This window comes from Columba livia, chromosome 25 (assembly GCF_036013475.1).
Source record: "Columba livia isolate bColLiv1 breed racing homer chromosome 25, bColLiv1.pat.W.v2, whole genome shotgun sequence".
Lineage (NCBI taxonomy): Eukaryota > Metazoa > Chordata > Aves > Columbiformes > Columbidae > Columba > Columba livia.
In genome coordinates, this window is record NC_088626.1 from 2,892,814 (window position 1) to 2,919,794 (window position 26,981).

Genomic DNA, 26,981 nt, shown 5'->3' on the forward strand with positions numbered 1-26,981 from the left:
CAGGCAGAAATCACTGAGCTCTCTCCCTCGCTAACATTCTGTCCATCTGCAAGGATTAACTCCTCCTTTCTCTTAGGTTGTCCCCTGGGTTAATAGAATTTAGTTCCGAGTTTGTCCATTCTCTGCTTCAATCTCAATTTCGTTCTCCTGAAGGACTTGGGCTCCGAGTTCAGCCTCACTTGTTAAAGGCCGACAGGCAGCGAACGAATGACAATGGAATTCCGAGCTGTCTCTTCAGGCTTCCGCGTTTCAGATGTTTCCTTCGGCTGGTCTCAAGAGCAGGTATTCCCTTCCCCTACATACGTACAATCTGGTTTTGATGCACGGGAAGGGAATATCATGTCTTTCCTTGGCATGACATCAGATGTAGCCTTTTGACCGTATTGACATTTAAAATAATTAGAAATGTACTTTTCCACTCTGTCAATGGAATCACGTTCTTCATGTGTCAGAGGATGTAAGAATCAATATATTAAACCCACAAAGCAAACATTTTGACATTTGAAGTTGTTTATTTTACAGTTTCTATTGAAAAAAATTAGATTTGATCAGGCATATGAGATAGGCAGAAATTAGCATTCCTCCCCCTAACAACGAGAACGTTTGAGAACCTGAAATTTGTATTAGTGGCTTCTTTTTCCATACAGTGAGAACAATTTTCCTTCCCTCTGCAGGGAGATTGACAAAATAAATCTTATGTCCATGCTGGGGAGGTGGTTTTGGCCCTTAGGTTAGCTCTTGAAACTCATGTGTTGCTTATAACCCTGCATTTAAACCAGTTATTCTTTGGCACCATATGTTTTGGGCTAGTACGCTGAGCATCTGTACTGCTGCCAAATTAAAAGCATTTTAAGTCGGTTGTGCTTGAATGTAAATGACTTTGCAAATAGTGAAGAAACACCGGGGTGAGTGTGTATAGAGTGGTGAGGCACTTTTCCTTATTATGTGTTTTACCCTTGGTCCCAGCGATGGCCCATTTGACACCCAAATTGAGCAAGGTGTGGAGTCTTGGGGAAGATCTGTTTTAATTAAGCTTAACTGCAGTAAGAACAAGCTAACGGCATGGCTGGATAGACACCGGGGAAGGTTTTTCTGCATGAATATTGCTCTGAATCCTCCCATCAGGGCAACTGACTGATTGTCAGGGTGACTTCTGACTTCGAGGAGTGTTTCCTTGTATTTATAAGCCCAAACTATGGCAGCGGCAGCTCTCGTAGGCACCTGTGTTAACTGAGGAGGGATCCTGGCGTCTCAGCATGACAAACATCTTGTCAGCAGTGATAACGTTTTGCTCCTGTTTGTCAGAACCAGCACGCTTCTTGCCTCCGAGGTTGTAGCCTCAGCGGCGTGGGATTAATCACAGAGCGGGTGGCGTGTGTGTGAGGTTCTGCTTGAGGGGCACAACTGCTTCACTGGAGATGCAAAAAATCACCTGTAAAATATTAAAGGCTATATTATTTCTAACGACCTTTTTGCAATATGGCTACGTGCATACGTGTAAAAGGATGAAGAGAAACAAATGAACACTTCCGTTCTAGTTAACTGAGAATTGCAGGCAATAAGGTCTAGGAGCAATCAGACCAGTAGGAAAATATTTCAGTGCCAATCTTGCTGACAGTCAGCAAGACAGAAGGAAAAGGGGAAAATGAGACATAAATGCTTTCAGAGCCTACTCTGTGCTCACATTGTGCCTAAAGGCAAGGTCTCACTTTGCCTACGGAGAGCTTCAAACCTCCGGTTATTCTGGTTTCCAACATCTTTCGCGGGACGTGACTCTGCGGTACAACACATTTCCAGCAACAGGCAGGCTGCGCTTCTCTTTGCTTCATCCTGTTAGTTCCAGCTGTTATATTTTACTGTTTACTGAGTCCTGGCAATGTGTTTAGGTCCTTTGCATCATCCTGCAGTGTCTCCTCTTCCTTTGGTGTCAAAATGGGTTTACCTGACCTGTGCGAGATGGTGTTTGTTCTACCATCCTAATTAATTATGTTGACATGACTGGTGAAGAGGATGCCAAGCACCGTGACATTAACATTCAGAAGCGTTTTCTCAGGATGAAAAAGGGCAGAGCACAGAAACAAAAGGAAGCAAAGAGATAATGAGGGAGCCTGTGACCTTTCCGGGGTCTCATTCCCTGAGACACATGCATTATTTCAGACTGTGCAATTAAATTGTGTCATTACTGTACGTGTGTGCAAACCCTTCCAGGGAAGTCCTGCAGAACCGAAGGGAAAATGACAACTTCTTGGCAGGCTGAAAACAGAAAGCTGGGGCTGAATTTTGCACGTAACGTTATTTGTCCTGAGGGCTTTGTTGTGCAGATATTAGTGCATAAGCGTGTTCGATAGCTCATTTCAATATGCAATATTTATTGTCATGTGCTCCAAGAAAACATCGTTTGCATATGAGAGTCAATGGAGGCTGTAAAGCCGCATGCACTGACTGTAACCATCATTGTCGAATAAGTTAAAATACCAAATGATTTATGAATGTTATTTTCCTTGATTAAAGGAGATGATGTTCGTTCCGGAGGGTGATGCTGTTCAACAGCTTTCCTGCCTCAAACTTAATGCCACAGTAGGAATTTTGCTGAGTGAGAGCAGGCGTGATTATGAAATGCTTCTAGGTCTGATTTGAGGTTTTCTAAGAGGATAGCTCTGCCTGTCACCATTCCAATCCTCCTACCCATTCACCCCCATCCCTTTTACTTCTGCCAAGACCATACCAAAAAACAATCGGTCCTTAGAGAAAGATCGTGGGTCTTTTCGCTCTCATGCACCTTCTCAAATGTGATATTTTGTCTCAGTTGTTCTTCCAGTTCCTGATTTAACAAGATGAGGATGACTGGTTACATTATAAAGAAAACTTGGCTATGAGTTTTACATAGCAATTGCGTTTATTTTGCGGTTACCTTTTTTAACTGGTACTGTAGTTACCACAGCAACAGTAAAATGGTTTAGTTATAATATGAAAACTTTCTTTACAGAAGCAAATTTGATAAAATGTCATGAACCGTCTTGAAGAAATATGTGTGTTCCAATAAAAATCACTCAGTGTTTCTGGGGTTACTGTAGCAATACATTAACAATTTTATAGTTAGGATCTCGTCGGTATCTCTCTTGTAAATCTGCCATAGTTAGTCCTGAAACCAGCCTGCAATGTTGCATTGTCAGCTCTCAAATGGTGAGTGATTAAAAAACATCACTCCAAACCAAATTGATTCAACGGAATGCAAAAAAGTTGCCTCTGTTACTCACACCCCCAAAAATATAGTGTATTTGTCCTTTTAATACTAAGCCAGCAAGAGCAGCAGTTTTTACATGTGTTATATGGATGAGGTATGGGCGAATTATCTGCAGATTTTCCTTTTTATCTTCCAATAATTGGTTCACGCTGTGAATAGGGGGAGTTTATATCCCTTTTAGTCTTCTCAACCCATCACCTTCCCAAAGGAAACAATACACAATAGCGTTTTTATAGCTAAATCTTGGCCAGGAGGGGGAGGAAGGCTGAGGTTATTCTGCCACTGAGATATTACTGCTCAGAGTATTATACCATGCTTGGAAGTTGCTGAGGTTTTATGCCACCTGTTCCCATGTGGTTATTCACAGCTCTGCCATAAATACAGGAAATTAATCTATATATTTTCATCCAAAGATGAGGACTAGGGAATGAAATTCAATTAAAAACCTGGTTGCTGGGAGCCACGGCAGATAAGCACAAGAGCTGCCCTGCCTGTAAGAAATCCTCACGGACCCAGCACAGCCCCGTCTGGCACATCTGGGTATCAGTGACACGGAAATAAACATCAAACTCTGATATCCTACATCTCCAGCCAGAATTCTTAACACACTTGATAGTGAGGTGTGTTGGGATTGATTTTAATCAAGCTGCTAGTTCGCTAGAGTCAGTTTTATCCCAACAATTGGTACGACTGGTGTGCGGTGTCATCAAAATCTTAAGTTTAATGGGAGCTCTTTTTGAACTAGACCTGGGTGACAGGATGACACACAAGCTGCCACTAAGGTTTTGAAAACCTTCTCAAATGCTTCTTGCCTGTTAGAGTATGATTAAAAATGTGGAGCTTTAAAGCGAGTGTAAGGAAATATAGTTCTAAGGAAAACCAGAAATTCTTATCAGCTAGTACACTGAGGCAGCTGCATGTCTTTATGTGAGGAAAAAATACTTAAAATCCTCTTAGACAATCAATTACGTGGAGACCTGAGTGCCTCTGAATTCAGGAGCCTTTTTCTTTAGGAAAGGAGGACACTGAGTAATGGGGTCAATGAGGCGGAGTCCAGTTGAGGCCTGTATCTAGTGCAGTGCCTCAGGGGGCAGTGCTGGGGCCTGTATTATTCAATATATTCATCAATGATTTGGACGAGGGAATAGAGTGACTGTCAGCAAGTTTGCTGATGACACCAAGCTGGGAGGAGTGGCTGACACGCCAGAGGCTGTGCTGCCATCAGAGACCTGGACAGGCTGGAGAGTTGGGTGTATTAGAAGTGGGTTGGTCAGTAGGTCAGAGAGGTTCTCCTGCCCCTCTGCTCTGCCCTGGGGAGACCACACCTGGAATATTGTGTCCAGTTGTGGCCTCTCAGTTCCAGCAGGACAGGGAACTGCTGCAGAGAGTCCAGCGCAGGGCAACAAAGATGCTGAAGGGAGTGGAGCATCTCCCGGGTGAGGAAAGGCTGAGGGAGCTGGGGCTCTGGAGCTGGACAAGAGGAGACTGAGGGGGGACTCATTCATGTTTCCAGATATCTAAAGGGGGAGTGTCAGGAGGATGGAGCCAGGCTCTTCTGGGTGACAACCAGTGACAGGACAAGGGGTAATGGGTTCAAACTGGAACACAAGAGGTTCCACTTAAATTTGAGAAGAAACTTGTTCCTGGTGAGGGTGGCAGAGCCTGGCCCAGGCTGCCCAGGGGGTTGTGGAGTCTCCTTCTGTGCAGACATTCCAACCCGCCTGGACACCTTCCTGTGTAACCTCATCTGGGTGTTCCTGCTCCATGGGGGGATTGCACTGGATGAGCTTGCCAGGTCCCTTCAACCCCTGACATTGTGGGATTCTGTGATGGATAGATGGGAATAGAGAGCCTATTTCTTGGGACATAATTACACCTTTTGGAAGATGTGAGAAACCTGAGCCTTCAAGCCCTTTTCTCACCATGGCAGATGCCATCCCCAACTTAGCCAAATGAGCTACACTCCTGTCTTTTTACTCTGGCTGTTATAAGCTAACTGGTCTGGTTACCAGCTAGGGATCTTAATCTGTAATATATTATTTACTTTTCTGTTTTAAATTGCAAAATTTAAGATGAACACTATGGGATTTTTTTTTCCTGCTGCCTTTCCTTCAGGCACGGACTCAACATTTTTCAAGCAACCTCAGAATAGCTTTTTGTTTGGGGACTTGTTTGAATACTTAAAGTGAAAAATGATTTATTTCATTTGGTTAGTGTGAATGGAGTGTGCGTTTCAATGCCAGCTGGCAGAATTGGGTAGCTGGGGAAGAGATTGTGTACTGCAGTACCTAAAAGGAAGACCAAGATTTCTTTGATTTCTATAGTAGAGATATAATTCAACCATACAATTTGATCAAAGAAAACTAGATCAACTAAATTTGCTAGTTTTTTTGAGTCATTTTTATGAATCTCCAGTATCACAGCTGGTAGGCAAATTTTCATTCCCATGCGCTCTGCTTTTGAGACTGAACTTTGGTAGCATCAGTGTGACAGTAAAATTGGATTTCAGGGTTTGCTGCTGTCAAAACGCCTCTTTCCTTGGTGAACGTGCACACGGTGATCACAATAAGAAATGTTCAACCCAGCCAGAATGTGACACCTGAAGTAATTACCAACTGTGTCTGGGGTTAACCTGAGGACAGTTCATTAGATATGCAGAGTAGTGCAAACAAGCAGCAAAAGGAAGCATGAAATATATTAGAAAAATGGTTTTGGGGCTCTGCTGTATCTTTTATAATCATTGAGTTCCTATACCAGTCTCCCAGAACATGGGATGTTAAAACCAGTGCGCATGCTTAAAATATTCCTCAGTGTTGTGTCATGGGCAGGAAAGAAAGGAATTAAAAGATCTTATTTCCCTACCCCAAGGTGTTGTACGGAGATTTGCTCGTCAGCAGCCTTGGACAGAAGGATGTGGATGTATATGAACGCGCTGTCATCACCGCAGGCGCGGCAGACGTTAACCTCTTAACAAAATTCAAGAGTTATCGTACCTGTCCCTGCGAGGACAATAAAGCTGCGTGAAGTGCAGTGACAGGAAGGCTTGCGGAGGGGACGGCACCGGCGTTCAGCAGAAATGGCTCAGGTCCTTTTGCCTGAAAGAGAATTCGGCGGAAATGAGGAGGACAGTTGCACTCCCTACGGAGTTTATTTTCAGAGCAGGTCTCAGAAGCGCGGCCCCTGTTACAGCTCTCTCACCTTATTGAGACACTAAACACAAGTGTAACTGCTTCTGTAAAAGGAAATTTTCTGAATAAGATAGGAGGAAAAGCAGCAAATATTCAAGAACTAGTAAAATTATGGCATGGAATGTAAAGTGTCTTTATTTTTTCCTGGGATTTGCTGATGATGGCTGTCAGTCCTCTCCCTAAGTTCCTCATTCAGATATGAAAGTAGCCCATAAATTAAGTTGGCTCTTTGTGATGTACATACTAAACCTTCGCTCAATTTATCTGACCTTGGCATTGTTCCTTAATTACATAACACAGTCACAAATTGCAGCCAACTTCAGCCTCACCTGTTTGTAATTATATTGATCTTACTTATAATCCACTTGGGGCTTTTGTCAATTTTCACTTTGTCTTCAATAGTTGCACCTCCCAGAAGGTGCATCAGTGCCTTTAAAAGCACCATCAGTGATTACTGTGAGCTTCATTTGCCGTTTCTTAATTATGCGGCTAGTCTGGAGAAAGAGGAATTGAGAAAATATCACTGGAGAAAGAAAGTCTCTTCTTAATTTAGTATCTTCTGCTATTTGGCAAAAAAGACCAACTTGAGTTGCTTAAATGCGGTAAGTTTGCTTGTGCATGCTGGTGCTGTCTCTGGAGTAATGTTACAAGACTGGAAATCCTTTCACCTTTTTCTGAAGACTCTGGTCCTTGTGCTTAGAGTCTTAGAGACAAGGTAACGATTTGGAATAGTGTTGTTCTTGCTGCTTTACACAAAGAGGAGTATAAAAGGGGATTATAAGCCAGTCAGACTTGTACAGAACAGCTGCTGGCTATTACTGCGTTTTTTATGTCTTCCCTTTATCTCTAAAGCTGATGGAATAAAAGAAATATTTTCTAAAAGGTAATTGCATTTTCCCCAAGGTATTTGAAAGGCCACCTAATTCATTAAGCCTTAAGCCAAACCACTTCAAATTACATTAAAAAAATCGCATCTGATGCTCTCATTGAGCAGGACTCGCTTCCTGACATCTCTAAGCCATCCTGCGTGCCATAGTCATGTACCATATTTTGTCCACGATCTCTAAAGCAAAGTAGACATAAAGCCTTTGCCGGTTTGATCCATTTTACACAGGCATTGTCTCTCTTGGCCCAGCACCTCCTTAAAAACAGACTCTGTATTTTAAATCAGTATGGGGAGAAATAACAAGTTTACAACATTTACTTTTTTGTAAAGTAAAATAACAAGTTTATAACATTTTACTGTACAATGCAGCTCTATTCCTGCTCTGCCTTGGTAAGAGAATGTGGGAGCATTTTAGACTATGCAAATTGAAAATTCAAGTGTTTAATTACTTCGGTGAAGCATGCTAATTATAGATATTTGTGGTCTTGCTCACTGCACAGCAGAATTTCTTTTATTAAGAGCAGCTACAACTTAGAGAAACTCCATTTATTTTCTCTAAAGGCTTAGAGGATGTTTTCGGACAGAAATGTAGACGGCAACTGCATGTGTTGCAATACAAATGTTTTGAGGTAAATAGCCTGTTTTCTTAAATGTCATCAAAGCATTTATGGCATCAACAAATCCTCAAGAGTGTTTGTCTCTCATATACATTTTAATACATATGAAACAAGCATAAATTTGCAGTTTAAGGCACACTCCCACAGCACCAGGGCTCCTTCGCTCCGTAATTGTCTCTCTTAAATGACAAGTGTGAAACACGTAGCTCTCTCCTAAATTATAGCTTGCGGATTATTCTATCAATTTGCTCCCATATTTGTAGTCCTTTTTATTGTTATTTTAAAAAGAAAGTATTTTTCCTTCATCTTCACAATCTCTGCGGGTCAAATGCAATGTCTTCCTTTCTAGTGCTTCACATCTGCTTGGAAAAGCAAGTGTTATGCCTAGTGAAGCATCTCTATTCTAAAGCAAAAAGCTCAGGGAGGTAGAAACAATTAAAAGGTTATTAGCAATTTTTAAGTTCGTTTTAATCAGTAGTGATTTTAAGATTGTTGTCTTAATTATGTTCAAGAAGGGGCTCTTTCAACGACTAAACATGACCCTTCACCTCTTCTGAGCCAGGATTTGCAGAATGAATACACGCGGTTGATGAATTTAGATTTGTGCCACAGTTGTAGCTGTTTGTTTTGGTAGCTTTTTAGTCAGATAATTTTCACTTCTAACAGCTCTAAACCTTTTAATAATCAGTATTCATTTTGATTCAAACTGTGACAGTGGTGGATTCCTTGATACCTTGATCACATAGATGTTACCGTGTCCATCAGTCACTCTCCCTTAAAGAGCTGGAGATCTGACAAATTATGTATCTCCATAGTAGTTTATCGTTCAGGTTCTTCCAGCTCTTCCACACTCTTGATTCATAGTTATTTTGATTTTTGTGTCTTGTGCATGTGAGTAATTACATCACCAAGCAGTCATCTTTACAAACCACGTAACCAAAATCTTCATTGTCCTATTTTCCATTTGTTTCTGGTCCCTTGCAGTTTCTTCCTCTTCAAAGTACTTGCACATGTTCACTGGTTTGAAACTTGGGCGTGAGTGATGGGAGAATGCTCTTTTGATACCTAGCTGAGAATATAGAACTCAAAGCGCTTCTTTTCTTTAGCATGTGTGTTCTTAGGACACAATTCTTTGGTCTCTGCAAGGCGATAAGGCTGCTCATGTACCCTCATTGGTGGTCTAATAGCTAATTTTTCCTAGCTGTTCAATAGAATGTTTTATAGAAATCTTTAAAAGGTCCCACTAAGAGACTTCACAAGAAAGCTACAACTCCATCTGAGTGTGCTCAAAGGACTGGGCACAGGTTTTGGGCAAGCAGCCGCTTTGAAAAGGTACATGGCCATAGTCTTGGCTGGTCTGGTCTTGCTTTTCAAGACATTAAAAAGGTCAACCTGACCCATATATCCAGGCAGCTGTGGCTTTCAATTGTGCTCTTAATTGCCTTTTGTTAATATCTGCTCCCTTCCTTGCAATGACTTCTTGCCTATCCTTGGATTGCTAGTCCAAATTTGTCCAACACGCACCTCACGGGCTCCCAGTGGAACCTCTGTCCCCCACAGGCTCCGTTGTCATCACACCATGAAACGATGGAAACTCGTTCTGCTCTTGTGATCTGAGAAGCACGAGTGGCTGCAATCTGAGACCAACGCCGTGTTTAGATGGGACACAGGAGAACACTTAACACATGCTTCCTGTGGCCTGCAAAGATGACCCGAACAACAGCAATATTTGCTATTAAAATGAACAGTCTGTAATGGCATTATTACTGGGCAAATAGAGATATGAAGATAATTGCAGTCTCTATCCTCTGCCTGTGGGCAGAGATCAGTAAAAATGACTCCGTGTCAAAAATGAGAAGAAATTTGGGATAGTAACCTGAATGCAACCCAGCCCAGGCAGAATAGATGCCCTGCAAGAAAGTTTTGTGTTGAATTTTCTGCCTGTGATAGAATCCCTGTGTGAGCTTAGAGAAGTCACTTCTGCTCCTTGTATCTCATCTCCTGCTCTAAACCCAAGGTGGTTCTATATTACCAGACAGGAGAAGCTGCAAATCCAGTTTAAGTGCCAAAGCCAGATTTTTCTTCTTTCCCTATATTTTCAAATAACTCTGATTGCAGTGGTTACATTTAATTAGTAGATATTCCCTTCCTCCATTACAACAACTTGCATACAAATTTGTCTTTTGCTTTGCACAGAACTATTTGGCCTTGGAAATCCTTGTGGCAGGGAAGGTCTCCAGGAAAGGCTCTTCAGGATAAACAAGTGTGGGACTAGACATGCATGATTAATTAAATTCAATCACCTTGTAGTTTGTCTTCTCCCCGCCATGCAGCCCTGCATTTAAGATTGATACATGTTTGGAACCTAAGTATTGCATTTTAATAACAGCAACAGTTGACTTGATGTAGGTGAGCCTTGTTGTGTTGTGGGTTCTCTCGTTTTTTTTCCCCCTCATCAGCCAAACAGCCCTCAGCAGCTCTCCCATAGCTCAAGGTGCTCTGCCATTATCTATATTTCACGGTGTCAGTACAACGACAGCCACGCTCTGCAGGGCTGTCACTTGAGTCGGTGCTGTCAGCCCGCATGCGGCAAGGTTACGCTGTGCCTTAAATTAACATTACTTGCTGTTGATGCCCAGCACTCAGAAATTCCTTATTATCAAAGTGATCACTGCAAGGGTTTTTTTCCTCATCCATCACACTGTCACTACGTGACTTTCCCTTTTGCTGTAGTTTCCTTTTATGTTTTTGGAGTATTTATATAAGACCTTTTCTGTCAAGTCTATTTTTCTATAGTCATTTGGCCACCTCTCCAGCTCTTACAGATTTATTGGGATCCATAGCTGCTAATAAAGTTTAATTTCTGTAAATTTGGGGAGAATAGATTTAGTGGTTGGGTGAAGATTGGTCTGTTTTTTGTTTCTATGAAGCACCACCGTATCCTTTCACAATTCTTCTAATCTCTCACAAAACCTCCATGTGAACACTGGCAAATTTGTTTTAAAAACACCAGTTGAGTCAAGGTACACGTAAACCTGTGGAAAGGCAAGTTTTGCATAAATCTGATTAAACCCACAGGCTGCATTTCAGCCATCACCTAGGGAGACAGAGTTATATATGGAAAATTGCAAAAAATCCTTATTAATAATAGCATTTGTCTGAAGAAGCAGTTAGCTTTCTTTCTGCTGATGCACCCTGGTGCTCAGTTCTGAGAAGCTGCCATACAAATCAGGATGAGCAGAGCGTGTATAATGAACACAGTTTCGTTAAGGACTCATTGTGAAAGTAGAAGGAGGGGGAAGAAAGCAAGGATGGTAAAAACAGGGAGAATGTGCTGCTTTTGAGGAGAGCAACAGGGTCACCTTTCAACTGAGCATTCAATGCCTTGGGGAAAAAAATGGAGCAGGGAAAAACGGGTCACAGTAAGGATACACCGAATGAAATGTTGTGGAGCTAAAGGACCAGGACTGATTTGTAACTGTTATAGATCAGCTAAAGCCGTATGGGGGATGTGGAGGCTGACATGTCCAGCTCCTAATGTCGCTTTGATTGCTCAGCCATTTGGGATGCCTGCGCTTTCATCAGCAAGGGTCACGTAGCCGAGCAGGGAGGCAGGAGGATGCAGCTAGGAAGGTATATATCCATACATCGAGGTTAACTGACAGTGAGGCAGATAGCCCTGACAGTATAGGAACTATCTCAAAGTACCTGTGAACTTTCAGACGCAGCCATCCATCCGCCGGCGGCACCACGACAATAGATCTTTCCAAGACCGAATTGCTCGTGGTGTTGTGCTGCACGGCGCTGTAGCCGTGATGGTTCAGGTCTGTCAACGTTCCTGTGCTTGGAATAGAATCATAAAATCCCAGAATGTCCTGAGCTGGAGGGACCCAAAAGCATCATTGAGTCCAACTCCTGTCCCTGCACAGGACAACCCCACATTAGAATAATAAATACAGACCTGCAGGTTGGAAATGAGGTTTTTCCACTTCCAGTTCACCAAACTATGTGGTTTATACAAAGTATTTAAGAAAATGGTACGTAAAATAAAACCCAAAGGTATTTTTTCTCCATTTTTAAGTTTATTTTAACATGCGTGTATTTGGTCAAGTCTGTGATGCTGCTTCTTTAACTTCAAAATGCTCAAGTTATAGCAATACCTGCGTTGATTAGCCTAACTAGTCATACATGTTCAGCTTCAGTTTTACCGTCTGCCTCAGACGTTAGATGGATTCATTTGCTCAAACCCCTTCTTCCTTTTTCAAACTGTCTATGGGTTGTTAACTTTTCCTCTAGCAGATAGAGACCAGTTGCACAGTTACCACTCTAAATTATGGATTGTGTAGCTATTTGGTCACTGTTTTGACGGGTATGAATAGACATAGTTCCTTCCTTTACTGAATTTTCTGCTGCGGAGGCTCCGCCATTACCAGCGGCGGCCATTTTGTGTTGACCCCGAGGAACAGGAACTGGCCGGGCGGCCATTTTGTGTCATGACGGGCACCACGTGACAGGGTCACACATGGTGGCCTCAAGCGCAACGTTATGAGGGAAATTTTACAGCCCTGATTCAACAACAAATGCAAGTATGCTTTTTATTTCCTACGCAAATACAGATAGAGCATTTTATCCAAATGTGTCGTGGGGAGGAGGCCGGCGAGACTCTGCCCCTTGGTGCTTTGTGAGCAGCAAAACCCTGAGGGGAGATCTGTGTGAAGTTCAGCACAACAGTGAAAAATGAGGAGAAGAGAATTGAAGTAGAGCTGCCACCAATACTAAAGTAACTCTTGGGGTCGTGGGGAAAAAATATAAGCTGTCTTGTAACTTTATTGTTGCTATTGATCATGTTTAGGAAGATGACGTGAAGTTGCAAACGGTTATGAACCCAAAAAAAGGCAGTTAGAGCAATGCAGAGTGGTCTGTCACATAGTGTGTGTGACAACTTTATTACTGCAATGAACTAATATTGCAGTGGGGAAATACAGTACCCATAAGTTATTTTGAAACAAAACGTGGTAGCCAGCATGTTACTGTATAGAATTTATTTTTTATGTGCTTCAATAATTATAGGGAGCGGTTACCAAAATGTACAGACAAAGGGGAATAAAGTGAGATGTCATAGCCAGAGCAGCTCTGTTTTGTTTCGTCTCTTACAGTCATTTTGTGCATCTGTTAACACTTGAGTTCATAGGGACTGATCCAGCACCAGCTGATGTGATGAAAGGAGATTTATTATCTTTAGGGGCTTCTGGATTAACAGCAGATTTATTCAAACTTTCAGCCTGGGCTCAGTTTGTAATTTGGAAGGTGGAAGCACCTCATTTCCACGAGTTTCTTAAACGTAAGTTATCTAGGGTGTCTATCACATATTCAGTATTTCTACGGATTGGGTGGCTCTGTTAGTACTTTAGTAGGTAAAAATGGATAGAATATTGAAATGGACTTTCAGATGTGTATGTAGTGGTCTATTTTGCATCTGAAAAAAATGCTTGATGTATTCTTTTGTGTTTTTATTCTCTTGAACTGCTGTCAGCTGGGGCACTTAAACTTCAGTGTAGAGTCGGGGCTGTTTGTATAGGAGGAAAGGAGCTCTGGAAGTACAGGCTTAGTTCCTGGCTTTGGCTTTACTTGACTAAGTCCTAAAATCCGGACTGTATCCCTGTCTGTAAAGTACATATATTAATACTTATACAGCCATAAGATTATAAACCTGTTGATTTTTGAGATCTTTCTGCTCAATGTGCTATTGAAAGGGCGGGTGGAAAATGGAGATATATCAGATATTCCTTAACTTTTTCTAAACCTGCTTTGTAGAATATAACCTAGGGGCTAACTCTCCATGAAATGTATTATTCACTTAAATACTGCATTGCTGTCTTGTGTGCCAACTGAACAATGTTTCCTACTGCTCGCTATCAGAGGGAACAGTCTGCTGCAACTTCTCCATAATTGTTCTACTAATGTATATTTTATTAAACTCCTGCTGGTTTTCTGACTGCTTTATCTACTAAAATAGCCTGATTAATAAAATGGATGTCAGATGTATCCATCTTTACATACTTTATCCCATGGAATTAGACAGTTCTAAAGAGTAATTTGATTTTTTTTCTTATTCTTTTTGTGTTAAGCGATGTCAGTTATTCTCTGCAGAGGTGCTAGTGGATTGCTGGTAGGATATTATAAATGTGAATTAAATTCAGCTTGGCAGTGATGAGAATTCAGGTGTTAACTGGTCTGTTGTGTCATGGCAACCACGGAGCAGACTATGATGCCACTAGCCCAAGTGAACTGAGTCTGGATGAAGGTCCTTTTCTTAGGTTTCAACCTTACAAGATCTGAAAATAAACATGGTCGGGAAGCCCTCATTAAAATCACATCTGCATAATTACATGCTATGTATTTTAAATTCCTTCTGTGGTTTCAGATGGATACAGTATGGATGTGGGAGTCTGTCCTTTGGCTGCTTCTCTCCAAATCACAACAATTCCAACAGCATTTGTCTGGCTATTTTCAGGCTGCAGAGACGTTTGAACGGGGCTCTGGTGAGTGGTGTTATGCAGATGTAAAGCAGTATTTCATTCTTTATCTGTGTTATGTATTCAGATGTTAATGATGTATTGTTTGGAAGCTACAATTATGTCACAGGGTATCAGCATAAAAGACTTTTTACTAAATAGTTCAGCGACACAATACACTACATATCACAATATTTGTCCGTGCCCTTTGAGACTCTTACATGTTCCCTATGGGGTTTTGGAAGGAGAAATGGGACGTTGCAGAGGGGTTGATTATCCTCTCCTCAGCAGCCATGTCGCTTGGTTGATTTGATGGCATTCCCCCAGTGTACAGCACTATAAATAAAAGGACAATCAAGTATTATGCTTACAGAAACAATGTGTTAAATTAATCCAATAACGCCGTTGGCTTCACTGGGATTACTCTCCTGGATTAATTTGTGGTTTTCTGCAGCTCTCTCTAGTGGGAATTCACTGCTCTGAACAGCAACAGAATAGGTGTCACACAATCCCTCTGCGTTTCTCGCGTGAGTGGCGTCTTTCTACTTAAAAAACACCCCTAAATGTGAAAATAAAAAGCATCCTTTGTAGACTTTTGCAGTGCTGCTCTGAAGCGTGGCGTATCTCCCCATGCTGTCTTCCTGTGCGCTTGATGAAGAAGGTCACCAGAACACTAAAGACAATAAGGTTTTTCTCTGTCAGCATCCATCACCCAAAATGGGAATGCAAGTTAACATCATTTAGGGTTTGACATTGCCTTAGCTGTGTTCATGCTCTGTGTGACATAGACCGTGAGGATCCCGGCTGTATTCAAACCAGCCTCCTCGCTCAGAGCCCAGAAATACCGATAACTTAAAAGACACGCCAGCAATTCTCAAAGTGGAAGCTACACTCTGATACGACCGAGCTTCAAACCTCAAGCTAAAAGCTCAAAGGTTTTAGAACTTGGTACTTGCAGTAGTATCTCTCCCTGTCAAGCTGGAGGGCACACGTATGGCTCTTTGTACCGCGTTTTGGAGTATTTTAGTCTTCTAACGTATCACCCTGCACAGAGCCTTTCTGAGAAAGGGCAGGCGGGGAAGGCAGCCTCCTCTGGCTTGCTTGATTTCAGCTAGTGCAGTAAAAGGTTTCCCATGAGTCTCACTGGAACATGCAAAAACTCTGAAAAGTGTTTTCCTTAATAGGACTGCATTGATTGTGTGGATCTCTGCCATTCTTTTAATTGCATTTCCTTTTCCGTGTGAGTAATCAATATCAGTAAGTGATGTTTTCCCTTCCAAACAACAAAAATCTTTAGCTAGATTTGAGGCTAAATAGTCATGCAGAAAAGCACTGCAAATAAGGGGTTTGGAAATGGTGTAATAGACACGTGTGTGAGACCTGCAGGTTGCATTTAAAGTACAGAGAGACATGATTACTCCATCTTGTATGCAACAGAAAAGGCTGACGAGTGCAGTCAGATACAAGGCTCAGCAAACAGTCGTCCTCTAGCTACAAGTGACTAGGACTTTAAATCTTTTCTTCAAATAGAGGGTTGCAGCCCACTCTGCAGTTGCTGATATGCTTTAATTCACTCCCAGGGCCCACAGGGATATCATCTTTTATCCTGGCTTTTGACATTTTATATTTTAATTAAACTTACCCTGTAGGAAATAAGATGCTAACAACTCGGCTTGCCTCCTGAACACAATGGGATGCCTAGAATGAAATCTGCTGCCCGTGCCCCTTTCGAAGTCAGCACTTGATTTGTGTACATCTCCAGAGAGACCAACCATCGTTAAAACAGGGCATGCTTAATTTCCAGCTTACTAGTATTGCAACTTCATTGGGGTGGGCACATTTGTCTAATTACACCGTCACATTGTCCCTGGGGAGAGAACCAGAAATGAATGTAGATTGTTTATTTTAGAGGCAAAAAAGAAGTGCTGGCGGCTCGGGGAATGCCAAGAACTTTCTTGCTTTATAGGAAGGGTGTCTTGAAGGGTGCAGGGGTCTCACTTAATTTGTCAGTTTGGCGCCATCCTGGAGGTGAGAATAGCATATAGTAAGATTTTCACCCACTTTTCCATGTTTAGCACTGGGATCTGGTAGCGAGGAAGAGTATTTGGCACCTTGGCATGATGGAAGGGGCCTTTAATGCATTTCAGACTCAAAGCACCGACACTTGATCAAAACCCCACAGGGCAATAACTTATTGTGCATCAATTGATATGTGGTTTCATGGTCCCATTCATATGGAGTACAGGGTAATTCAGGTTGATTTAATCTACTTTCAGTGGTGGTTAAATCAGTTTAAATCATCTCATTTTTGCTGTGGGAAGCGTGTGTTGGTGTGGGCTGGAAAGGGCGTTTTTCATTGCTCTGTTGTGCTCGACTGTGGTATTTTATCCCCGCTTGCTGCAGTGACATCGCTTTGTTGAGGTTTGTCCTGTCGTATGTCCCAGAGCAGGAAAGCTGGTTAAGGAATAGTTTATCTGCATGTGGTTTGCAATGTTTACCCCTTTTAATCCCAATATATGTTTCTTTTTGTTCTGAAGAGGAAAAAGAATAAAACGTAGTGGCAGTGAGGAATGACTGTGGCCAGGCTTGAATAAAATTGCAGTGCGATTATGTGGTTTTCTTCATTTGCATTATGGGAGAAGAGCAATCTTCTATTCCAGGTATATCGCTAAATCACAGGTGGCCTCAAAACAATCTTCAGCCTTGCTGAATATTTTTATGCATCAGGTACATTCTTTATATAATTTTTTTGCCTCCGTTCTCTCTTTGCAACATACAGATGTTGGAAACATGAATGCTTTAATATTTTACGGAAGGGAGTGTTCAGATTTGGTGTGAGACCAGAGCAGCAATGCAGATGCTTACCCGACTGAGGGGGCTAAAATGGACATTTTCAAGACCAGTCAGAAGAGCAGCGTGTTAACAGTCAAGTGTCTCACAGTGCTGCTATGATCAAAGAAAGGAGGAATGTGACTATTGGATGATCTTTTTTTTTACCTGTTAGGTCATGCTTGCAAACCAAATTACAGGTCTTTTGCAAACTACTAGCAGAAATAGTGGGGTTCTACAGATTTGTAACACCTGTGTGTTACTGTGATGGGCTCACTTGAACTGTGATAGCCAAAGATCCTGTTCTTCATGCAGGACTTCTGAAAGGATGACCATGTACAAAAGCTGCTTCTGCCAGTTGTAATAGTATCCTGAAGAGACACAACCGCTTTAGCGTGATGACTTGAGCTGCATTGTCTCCCTGCTCTCTTGAACTTGCTTTTCTGATGCTGAACTACTTTGTCTTTCATTTCTCTGACCTGAAACATTCAGGTCACGGTTGTTTGGAAAGTGATGAACACAAGTTGCCCAAATGCACAGTCCTATTTCCAGCACCATCCAGTGTGACAAGCTGATTTAGATGCCCAGGTCGAAAGATTCTTTGCAGTCGACTGCATCAACCATCCTGGGTGCAGTTGTTATCTCCTGTATTAAGGCTTCATCCCGCAAGGTGCTTTTTGTTATTTCGACTGGACTGGAGAACAGAATTAGGACGTTGCTTCACCAGCCTGTGACTGATGTGTGTCACACAGTTGTCAGAATGCGACACCAAGGTGCCAGCTTCCCTCTGCCTTGCCCAGACACTACTGTGTTTAATATAGCTAGATGGGATATGATACGCCCAGGAAGAAAGACTGCAGGACAGATCACTTAATGTAGTGCTTCTGCAGAAGAGAGACTCTGAAAATGCTGTGAAAAACTAAGGACAAAGAGCTGAATATAAGTGTGTTTTACAGGAGAGCAGAAGGATGTGACCCCTTCTGGACTTAAAGTGATTGAATCTGTACAGCCGGGTATTGAGCAAGTACCTGCATTGTGAATATGTATAATACTGGCTTTACTAGTAGGAAAAACAGAAAACCCAGTAACTATTGTTTCCATAGTACCCCAATATAAATAGCATCCAGTGGTTTCTATGCAACAGCAGTTAGCAAACTTAATAATGTACGTTATGCTTATTGAAGTTGGTGATTCTCCAGCTTTAGCAAGCTGGGTTCCGTTCAAACTTTGTCAGAAAAACGCTTTCCTGATTCATGAAGCAGTCGGAGAGGTGTTGGCAGGGTTTTGTTTGCTTGGTGCGTTGTGTTCAGTCTTACTGGTTGTGTAAGCTTGTGAGGAAGTAAGAAAGTCTTTACATTGAGCGTTGGTCTGTGGCTCGGGAGATCTGCTTTTTATTTCCTGGCTTAATCCATTTGTCCCTTGGCTCCTTGTTCCCTTAGCGCTGCACAGGGGGGACCGAGCCAAGTTTCCCTCCACCTGAATCATTATGCAAAATAATTCTAATATTGATCTCCATTCTGTAAACATTTCTGTGTTTACTTATTTGTGTCATTAACTTGAGTGGTCTCCTTTCCTTCAGACATAAAATTAGGCATGTGTGTTACTGTTGCTTCTCAGCGTCAGCTTTTATCAGGCTTTGGTTATAAGCACCTCTCGTACAGATGGTGTTAGAAAGTTAAATTACAGTTTTCCATGACTGCATTGGCAATTGCTAAATTTAAATCTAGAGTAAAGTACTGTTCAATTCCCGAAGCTCTGCGCAGTCTGTTAGTCTCTGCTGTGTTAATATTCCTTTATTAAGTAGCGTTTTCTTGAATAAGTTTTGCTAAAAAGGTCATTCACAATCCATCTCTGTGCCATTGTGCTAGTGGTGAAGTCACCTAGGATGCTCCAGGTTTCCACTAGCTTTGCAAATTTATTTTCCACTATATCTACAATTATAAGAAACAGTCCAGAAGACTGTAAACCGTTGAGTGATGGTGTTATATTAAAGCATGTTTTATACAGGTGTTGCTGAAAGCAATAATGCAGAGTGTTTTGTTCACTCCAAGCATGCCATAAATAATGCAGTGTAATTTTCACGCAGAGTTGTCTCTCTATATATAAATATATATATATACACAATGCCAGTGCAGATAAACTATATCATGGTACAGATCAGCTATATTACGGTAAGTAATTGTTCCCAAAAGTAGCGATGTTTTGGAGGCTCCCATGAAAGAGGAGAACGTGCTTTCTGTCTCTTGCTTCAAGGACTGAGTTTGGTTAAATGAAAGGACTGTAATCCTGAGATGCAAAACCAGCTTGGGAGGACAAGAAGCTTTTGCTAGTCTCCAGTTCTCTGAAAATTGAAGGTGAGGGCTTTTGGTTCAATTGGCCGTCTCTCCTTGTCTTTGTCTTTTGAACTCAGCAGCTGCGTGGGGAGGTGGCTGGTAAATAAGGAGAAGGGGCATGACTGGACACATGGACTCGGCTTGGGGTTGTTTGGGGAGGAATGAGACCGCTCGGCGACTCCAGAGAGCTGCTCCGAGAACACATCATTAACTCATTCTTTCACTTTGCATCTGACTCAATTAGCGAAGTTAAAATGTCATTTTTTGGGTCAGTGGCACAAGCTGCAAGGATTTTGGTGTCCCAGTGTGTGAGTGAGCAGACATGCACCTGAACTGTGGGAAATGATAACTAATATATACATCTAGATAAATAAAATAAATCAGAGGTCTGCCATACTGGAAATGGTACAGAACTGCAGAGTGACATTGTTCCTGTCTCAGATACTAAAAATGAGCAAAATCGGACTGTATATGGAAGAAATAAAGGATCACTTTCATCATTTTAGATGAGGAGATAGCAAATGGATTTAGGGCCTAGGTGCTTAGTACTCAACAACTCCCATTAAGAATCTCACATAAAGTTTTAATAAAATTTGAGTTGTAATATAAAATTGCCGGCCAATTTTTCTCTAGTTCTGTATATGACAAAATTTATGGCTGGGAATAATTTCACCGTTTTCCTTGAAAATTGATTTGCCAAAAGGAAAAGACCTTTGCAGGCATACAAAAAAGCAAATTGAGTAATAGCTTATAATGAAAGTTTAAAAAGGGACGGGAAGAGGAAAAACTAGGTTACAAAATTGAAAGTGTTTTGTGTAAAAATGGATTTTAAAATAATTAGAGTAGATGAAGTCTCTTTAGCATTGTGCCTTTATTAAAGCTTGTAAAGTGATTTGAGATGACTTGGGGGCTGGAACTCTGAAAGTGAAGCTTGCATAGTGGAATTAAATCTCTTTTTCTTTTTTTAAAACCTGAAACCAACATGCAGTGCTAAGGATTTTTCATCTCAGCTGCTTAAATGTCAGGAATTAGTTCTTATCTGAGCAACCCATTTATCAGAAAAATCCAGAAGTTCAAAGGAAGATAACTGAAGGCAATGGAAGAGTTGATACAGGCTCACAAATACATTTCCGTCGTGACTTTATTCTCTGGAAATAAGTAGTAGCACTGTTCTTAGCTGTGCATAAATCAAAAGTCAGGCATGCCCTGAAGCAAGCTGCAAAAATCCGTTTAACACCACCGTTAATACTTTGACCAGCAGCCAGATGACAGACTCCAAATCCATGTGACGGGTCTGCACAATTCCCAGCCCCTCTGCTCCCTGTTTGGTGTAACCCAGGGGTGCTGAAATGGAGACCAAAATTCTTGATTTCCACATTAATTTCATCTCTACTTGTAATATTTTGCTTCTTCCCAAACCCCTCCTGCTGTGAGCAGAAGTCAGAAAGCCTTTCTCCTTTCTAACCATCAGTTTGTTCTCCAACTATAGTGTCTTGGCCGTGTTATTTTCTCTTTGTGTTAGTCACGGATTACTCGAGACAATCCTGATTGTACGTGTTCTGTTCTTCCCCAGCGTAGTCTTGGCAGAAAAGCTGGTTTGGTGAACTCTGATCTTTGTGCTTTTTAAAAGCTGACAGCAGAGCCTGGAAAATTGCATGTTTCAGGGGAAAATAGAGGGTGAGGTATTAGAGGCTGCCATAGAGAAAAGCACCCAAGAAAACCAGGGCAGTTGGGTGCTCGGAATTGATGCTGCAACAGCACGAAAATGTGAGTGCAGAAAGCTGGTACGTCCATGGGTCTGTGCGAGGAGACCATGCTGTTCGGATAGGAAAGAATAAACTATTATAGCAAAAGACCTGAAGTCTGCGTAGGGAGAAAAATATGCCTGAAACGTGGCACTAGAAATATTAGAAACCGAACAACCCCCGTCCCTGTGCACAGTGTTTAAAAGGGCTTTAAAAGAGCTTGTCTGGGTGGTTTTCCAGTGGCAAGAATGTTTTAAATTGTTTGAGAGAATCAAAGGAATTAAACAGCAAAACCTTGGGGTCTGTGGTGTGCAGATCACTGGAAATTCCACTTGACTGGTTAATACAATACACCAGTTCCTAATTACGTTGGAATCGGAGGTTCTGAAGTGAAAATGTGGTGACGTGGCGCTGCCACGTAAACAGCAGCAGTTGCGTGGAGGTGAAAGATGGGCTGAAAGAAATCAGTGAGTAGTCACCATTACAGTGTTATAAATGTTATAAATGACAGGACTAATTGTAGTCTTAATTACAGTGGTGTAATGCTGGGAAAATAGATTAAGGCATTAATGTTAGACAAATGTAACAGCTATTAAATGAGTGAGATAAGAATCAGGCTATCATTTTATCTCTACATATGCATGTAATCTGTAGGCTTCTGTAGCTTTAAACCGACAAATTTGGATATTAGTTTACTCCAGCTATTTTTTTTAAAAAAACCCAAACTATGACATATTAAGCCAATAAACTTCAAGCAGTTGTCACTGGTGACTGAGCAATGTTATCTCTTAGCACCCAGGCACGGAGCAATGGTGATATATTTTCCAAGCAAACACAGACATTGTAATTTCATTACCCTGCTAAGTACAGTAATTGTTTGGTGTGCTGTAACCACATTCCTTTTCCCCTCTGAGCTCGTTCCCTCATCACAAAATTAATCCTTGTTTTGACCCAAGTGTAACTCTCATGGCACACCCACAATATTCCTGCCAACGCTGCTTGATGAACACCGTGGAATTCTGTCGTCAGGCTGCCATCATTTGGGTAATCCATGGCCGTAATACATCATTTATGTGCTATTGTTTTGATGATGTATGGAAGTCATGCATCATTACAGGACTAGCAGCAGAAATATCCCAGAGGCTGTCATGCTTTGTAAGAGGAAAAAAAAATCTTTATAAATGTGAAAAAGAGATTAGTTATTTATGGGAGCTGGAAAGGAGGGAGATTAGAAGGAAAGGAGAGTGAGGAGAGAGAATATAATATAGGGATGTTTTGATTTCCAGAGGTACCTAAATCAGTAGGAGCTCCAGGTGTTTATAAAATTCTCAAATCAGGAGAGGGCATTCCTGTATTTCCAGTTGCGTGCTTTAAGCATAGTGCCATTTTCCTCTCTTTATAACTGCTGAGAGAGTGATTAAGGAGCTGTTTGGAGCCAGGAACCATGAACTTGGTGCTGGACTCTGCTGATGCCTTTCCCGTGTCAGTTCGTACATATAGAATAGACACTTGTGTTCCCATCTGTCTGTGCTCATGCCCACCACTATTGTCATTGTTACAATTAAGTGGTTAATTATTAAAGTTACAGTATTAATAGTTGCTTTGCAGTTGCGTGCCAGCAGTCTTATCTGGTGACATCTACGCATGTTGCCTCGGTTACTGTCCCAGAGCCTCCAGGTTTAGGAGGCTTTCTGCAACCCAGGATTGTCCCTCGTTTCTCCTGTTCTTATTTCTGCCAGGCTGCAGCTTCTTGGCTTTACCTGCTTGTCCAAGTTTGTCTCTGCGCTTCGCTTTTCATTGGAACAGAAAAGTGAAAAAGCCTTTCAGACTCAGTCTCTCTCCATTTCAGGTGATTACAGAGTCGATTGTCCTGAGATTTCTTCTCAGCCTGCCTCAAATGTCCCGGTTTCTATTTCCAGCTTTTGATTACTAATTATTTCTTCGATACGATGCCTGGCTGTGGTGCAGCCGTCTGATTAATACAGTTTGCAGTCATCAAGAACCAGTGCCGAGGTAACAGGATACAGACATCACTATGTGATGGGCAGTGTCTTCAGTGCAGGCTTAGACCTCTGGGATTGGGTTTTTTTTTTTGAGGAGAAAACCTGGCTAGAAAAGTGTTTGGAAAATCATGAGGGCATCTCGAGATTCCATTTGGGTAGCCCTCTGAGGCTTAGTCTCACTTTTGGGGTCAAGAAACATCTCTTTATGGTTAAACAGGCTTTAAGCCTTGGAAGTTAGTTTTTATCCTTGTTCCCTGTAACTTCAACTGATGTGCTGTTTTTACCTGACTTGGGTTCTGACTGATATGAAAAATATGGAAAATGAAAAATGAATGAACATTTGGACAAGGCTTCTATAGAGCTCAGTTCTGCTTCAGGATTGGAATTAAAGAGCTGGAGTCTATTGATAACAAGCTGTGAAAAATCTACTCTGAGCTATGAGTATGCTGCACTTAAAAATTTGGACCTGAATGTTGTATGTTATGCCTTTTTTTTCTTTTTTTTAATTGAATAAGGGAGTAAATTTGGCTTTTTTTCTTCAAGTCTTTAATTCTCTAGTCATCCCATTGATATTGAGGGAATTTTAAGTGCAGTGTTGGGTAGGAAGCACTTGCTGCCAAGAAGGAATACTGTGTCTTTGAGGAGCAGGTTGCCAGTGATACGGTTGTGTTTTCCACTGCCTCGTCCCAGCTTTCCCTTTTACACCATGTGAACTAAAATAACACGCCTTGGAGAGGGAGGATAGTGCTTTCAGCTTTTCACCCAGAGCCATTATGCCTATTCTTATTTCATTGCCACAAACTGGGGAGCTTCTGATTTTAATATCAGGAAGCAATACATGTAAGCTGAAGATCCCTCTTATCCTGGTTGCACAGCGAGGATCCATCTGTGCAGGGTGGATGGTCTCCAGCTGCTGGGGAACGTGGTCGCGCAGGCTGGCATAAGAAATTTCACATGCAATTAACAGTATTTCCATTGTTGCTTATGAATGGGCTCTGCTAATTATTGGGGCGAAGATGATTGTTTAATACAAGGCCATTCCTCCTCCCGTTGGAGGTCTGGGGGTGCTGCTGGAATGCAAAAGTATATTCTCTGCAATTGTTTCCACTCTGTCCTCAGCCTCCTTCATCTGCTTGTTGATCTCATCTCACCTGCTGCTTCCCTTTGTATTCCTTGTTTTCTCTTTTCTCTCCTAACAGTATAAACATGAAAGCAATGTAAGCTAATCCTCACCTCACACGTACACCCTCCAAACAAATCCTATTTGGAACAAGCAGAGCGATCCCTTCCTGAATGTTATCTCAGGGCTTCAGTCACTTGGTTTGGCTCCTGGACGTGATGCCGGTTCGGGTTCTGGCAGCTCAGCTCGTATAGATTTCTGCTTACGATGATCCCTGCAAGGAGGCAGTGGCTGGCGTACAGACGCCCAGAGCAGAAATAATTTGTCTGGCATCCATCTCTTTCTGATACATTCAGTGACACCAGCAGCCCTCATGGGTCCTGGAGAATGTTAATACTGGAAGACACAGGCTTACAACAATAAATGCAAGTTATGAAGAAGAATCACATCATGGAAATGAGGATAAAACCTGGGAGATTCGCTTTTTTTGAAATACTTTACAGAAAGCCGTTCTAATTTGTTTCTGTCTATTGTAACCACAAAGATTATTTCTCTTAAAAAGGAACTTTTAACAGAAATTAAAAGTTGGGATTTCCATCCCCTTGCTGGGCATCATCATCTTTGCCAATCTTGGGAAACAGGAGAGGTGCCTGAGGACTGGAGGAAAGCAAATGTCACTCCGGTCTTCAAAAAGGGCAAGAGGGAGGACCCGGGTAACTCTAGACCGGTCAGCCTCACCTCCATCCCTGGGAAACTGATGGAACGACTTCTCCTTGGTGCCATCTCAAGGCAGATCAGGGATAAGAGGGTCATTAGGGGCAGTCAACATGGCTTCACCAAGGGGAAGTTGTGCTTGACCAACCTCATTGACTTTTATGAGAACGTAACAAGATGGATGGATGATGGCAGAGCGGTGGATGTGGCTCAGGATGTGCTGAATTTAACCGGGTTCACATGTAGGTGTGGATGGAATATATTTGGTCACTGAGTTTTCATAGGCTCCACTTCTTGTTCTTCAAATGGTTGTGGAGGTCCAGTAAAGGAAAATAAGCTGCTGGTTCATGGCTGTGACCTGGACGTGGTAAATGACTGTGGAAAGGACAGAAGTAGCAAGTGTTGCTTGTATTTCATGTGCTAGGGGAATTGTCTGGTTACTGATGGCCAATGCACCAATTGGTATTTTCCCTTTTTCGCCTTGTTTTCACCAGAAATTTTATTCTTAGCAAAACTGGAGCCTGCATGTGTGCTGGTCATTGAGTGTGCACCACACTGAACTTTCTCGCAATAACACTCTGTATTCAGGTTTATGGGAAGTGAGTTTAGTTTGTTCTCCTTTGTATAATGTGAAATAAAGTCTATAAAGACACAATGTAACAGTTGGGCCTCCCACATAGCACAGGTCAGAAGATTACAGCTATTAACTTCATGCTGCAAGTGTTAATTACCATACACACAATGTGCTTAATTCTCTTTTCATAGATGTTATTGTTTAGTATAATGCGCAAGTTTATTTTCATCACCTAGAGTGGGCTTATTCTTATCTCGCTCGAATGTATTTAGGCAAAGATACAGTGGCAAGTTGTTGTTTCTAGATATAAAATAATAAACTTGCAGATAAGTAATGGTGACACAAACACCAAAGGTAAGGAAGTGGAGTCATTTACCTCTTTGTGAAGGGAACCTCTGGCAGAGACACAATGAAGCTGTTTGTATTCTCTCTCTTTCAGGAAATTGAGATTCTGTCAGAAAACAGTATTCTCCTCTGACTTTGGGGTTTTAGTGATACCATTCAGAATCGGAAGCAACGCAATTTAAGTGAATATGTTTACAATTCTGTAAAATTGCTGAAAGAGCCCACTAAAGGCGGGCAGCAGGATTGTTTGCATCTCAGCAAATGGTTTGGCAGCTACTCTAAGTGTGTTTTATTCTTTGGCATGTGATAACAGTATTAATTTTCTGCTACTCTTATGTGATTTTTGTGTTGATGCTTTTTTCAAATTTCAGCTTTTCAGACAAAAAGAGCAAGGGTTTTATCTTTCATGAAGAAAACATGGGCGAACGCTTCATTTTGCCATTAAAAGTGGGAAAAGGGGAATAAATTGCAGGGAAGACATTTATGTTTTCTAGCAAACTACATGTATAAAGGTTTAGTTTTTCTTGCAGTTTTGCTAGGCCACACACGGCGTTCTGCAAAGCAGCACGTTTAGCAGTTCCATTCCTGCATCTTGCAGCAGGCTTGGTCCAGAAAGTGCAAAACATTTGAAGCAAACAAGCTGTGAGGAACCTGCTGTTTCTGTGCAAGCTGAACCAGCTCTGCAAGGAGCAAATGCAGGAGCTGGTTTGGGTGTTCTCTCACTCCTGTTGTTCACTTTGCTCTTAGAAGTCCTGTGAACAGCTTGGCTGGTCATCTAAACCATCCCTCTTTCTATAGCCACACAGCCCCTTTTACCGCGGTGTCTGGAGTACTGGAGTAGTAGAATTGTCCTCCCCTCTCTCCATTG

The 26,981-nt window shown here is 41.8% G+C and overlaps 1 protein-coding gene across 1 annotated transcript in view; it reads left to right on the forward strand.

The window, feature by feature from the left end:
- LOC135576353 (uncharacterized) overlaps positions 1 to 26,981 on the forward strand; it is a 148,784-nt gene that overhangs the window by 98,830 nt on the left and 22,973 nt on the right. Inside the window, exon 18 of the mRNA XM_065041051.1 lies at positions 14,360 to 14,477. Within this exon, the coding sequence (XP_064897123.1) occupies positions 14,360 to 14,477 (118 nt within the window). The remainder of the gene's footprint in view (positions 1 to 14,359; positions 14,478 to 26,981) is intronic.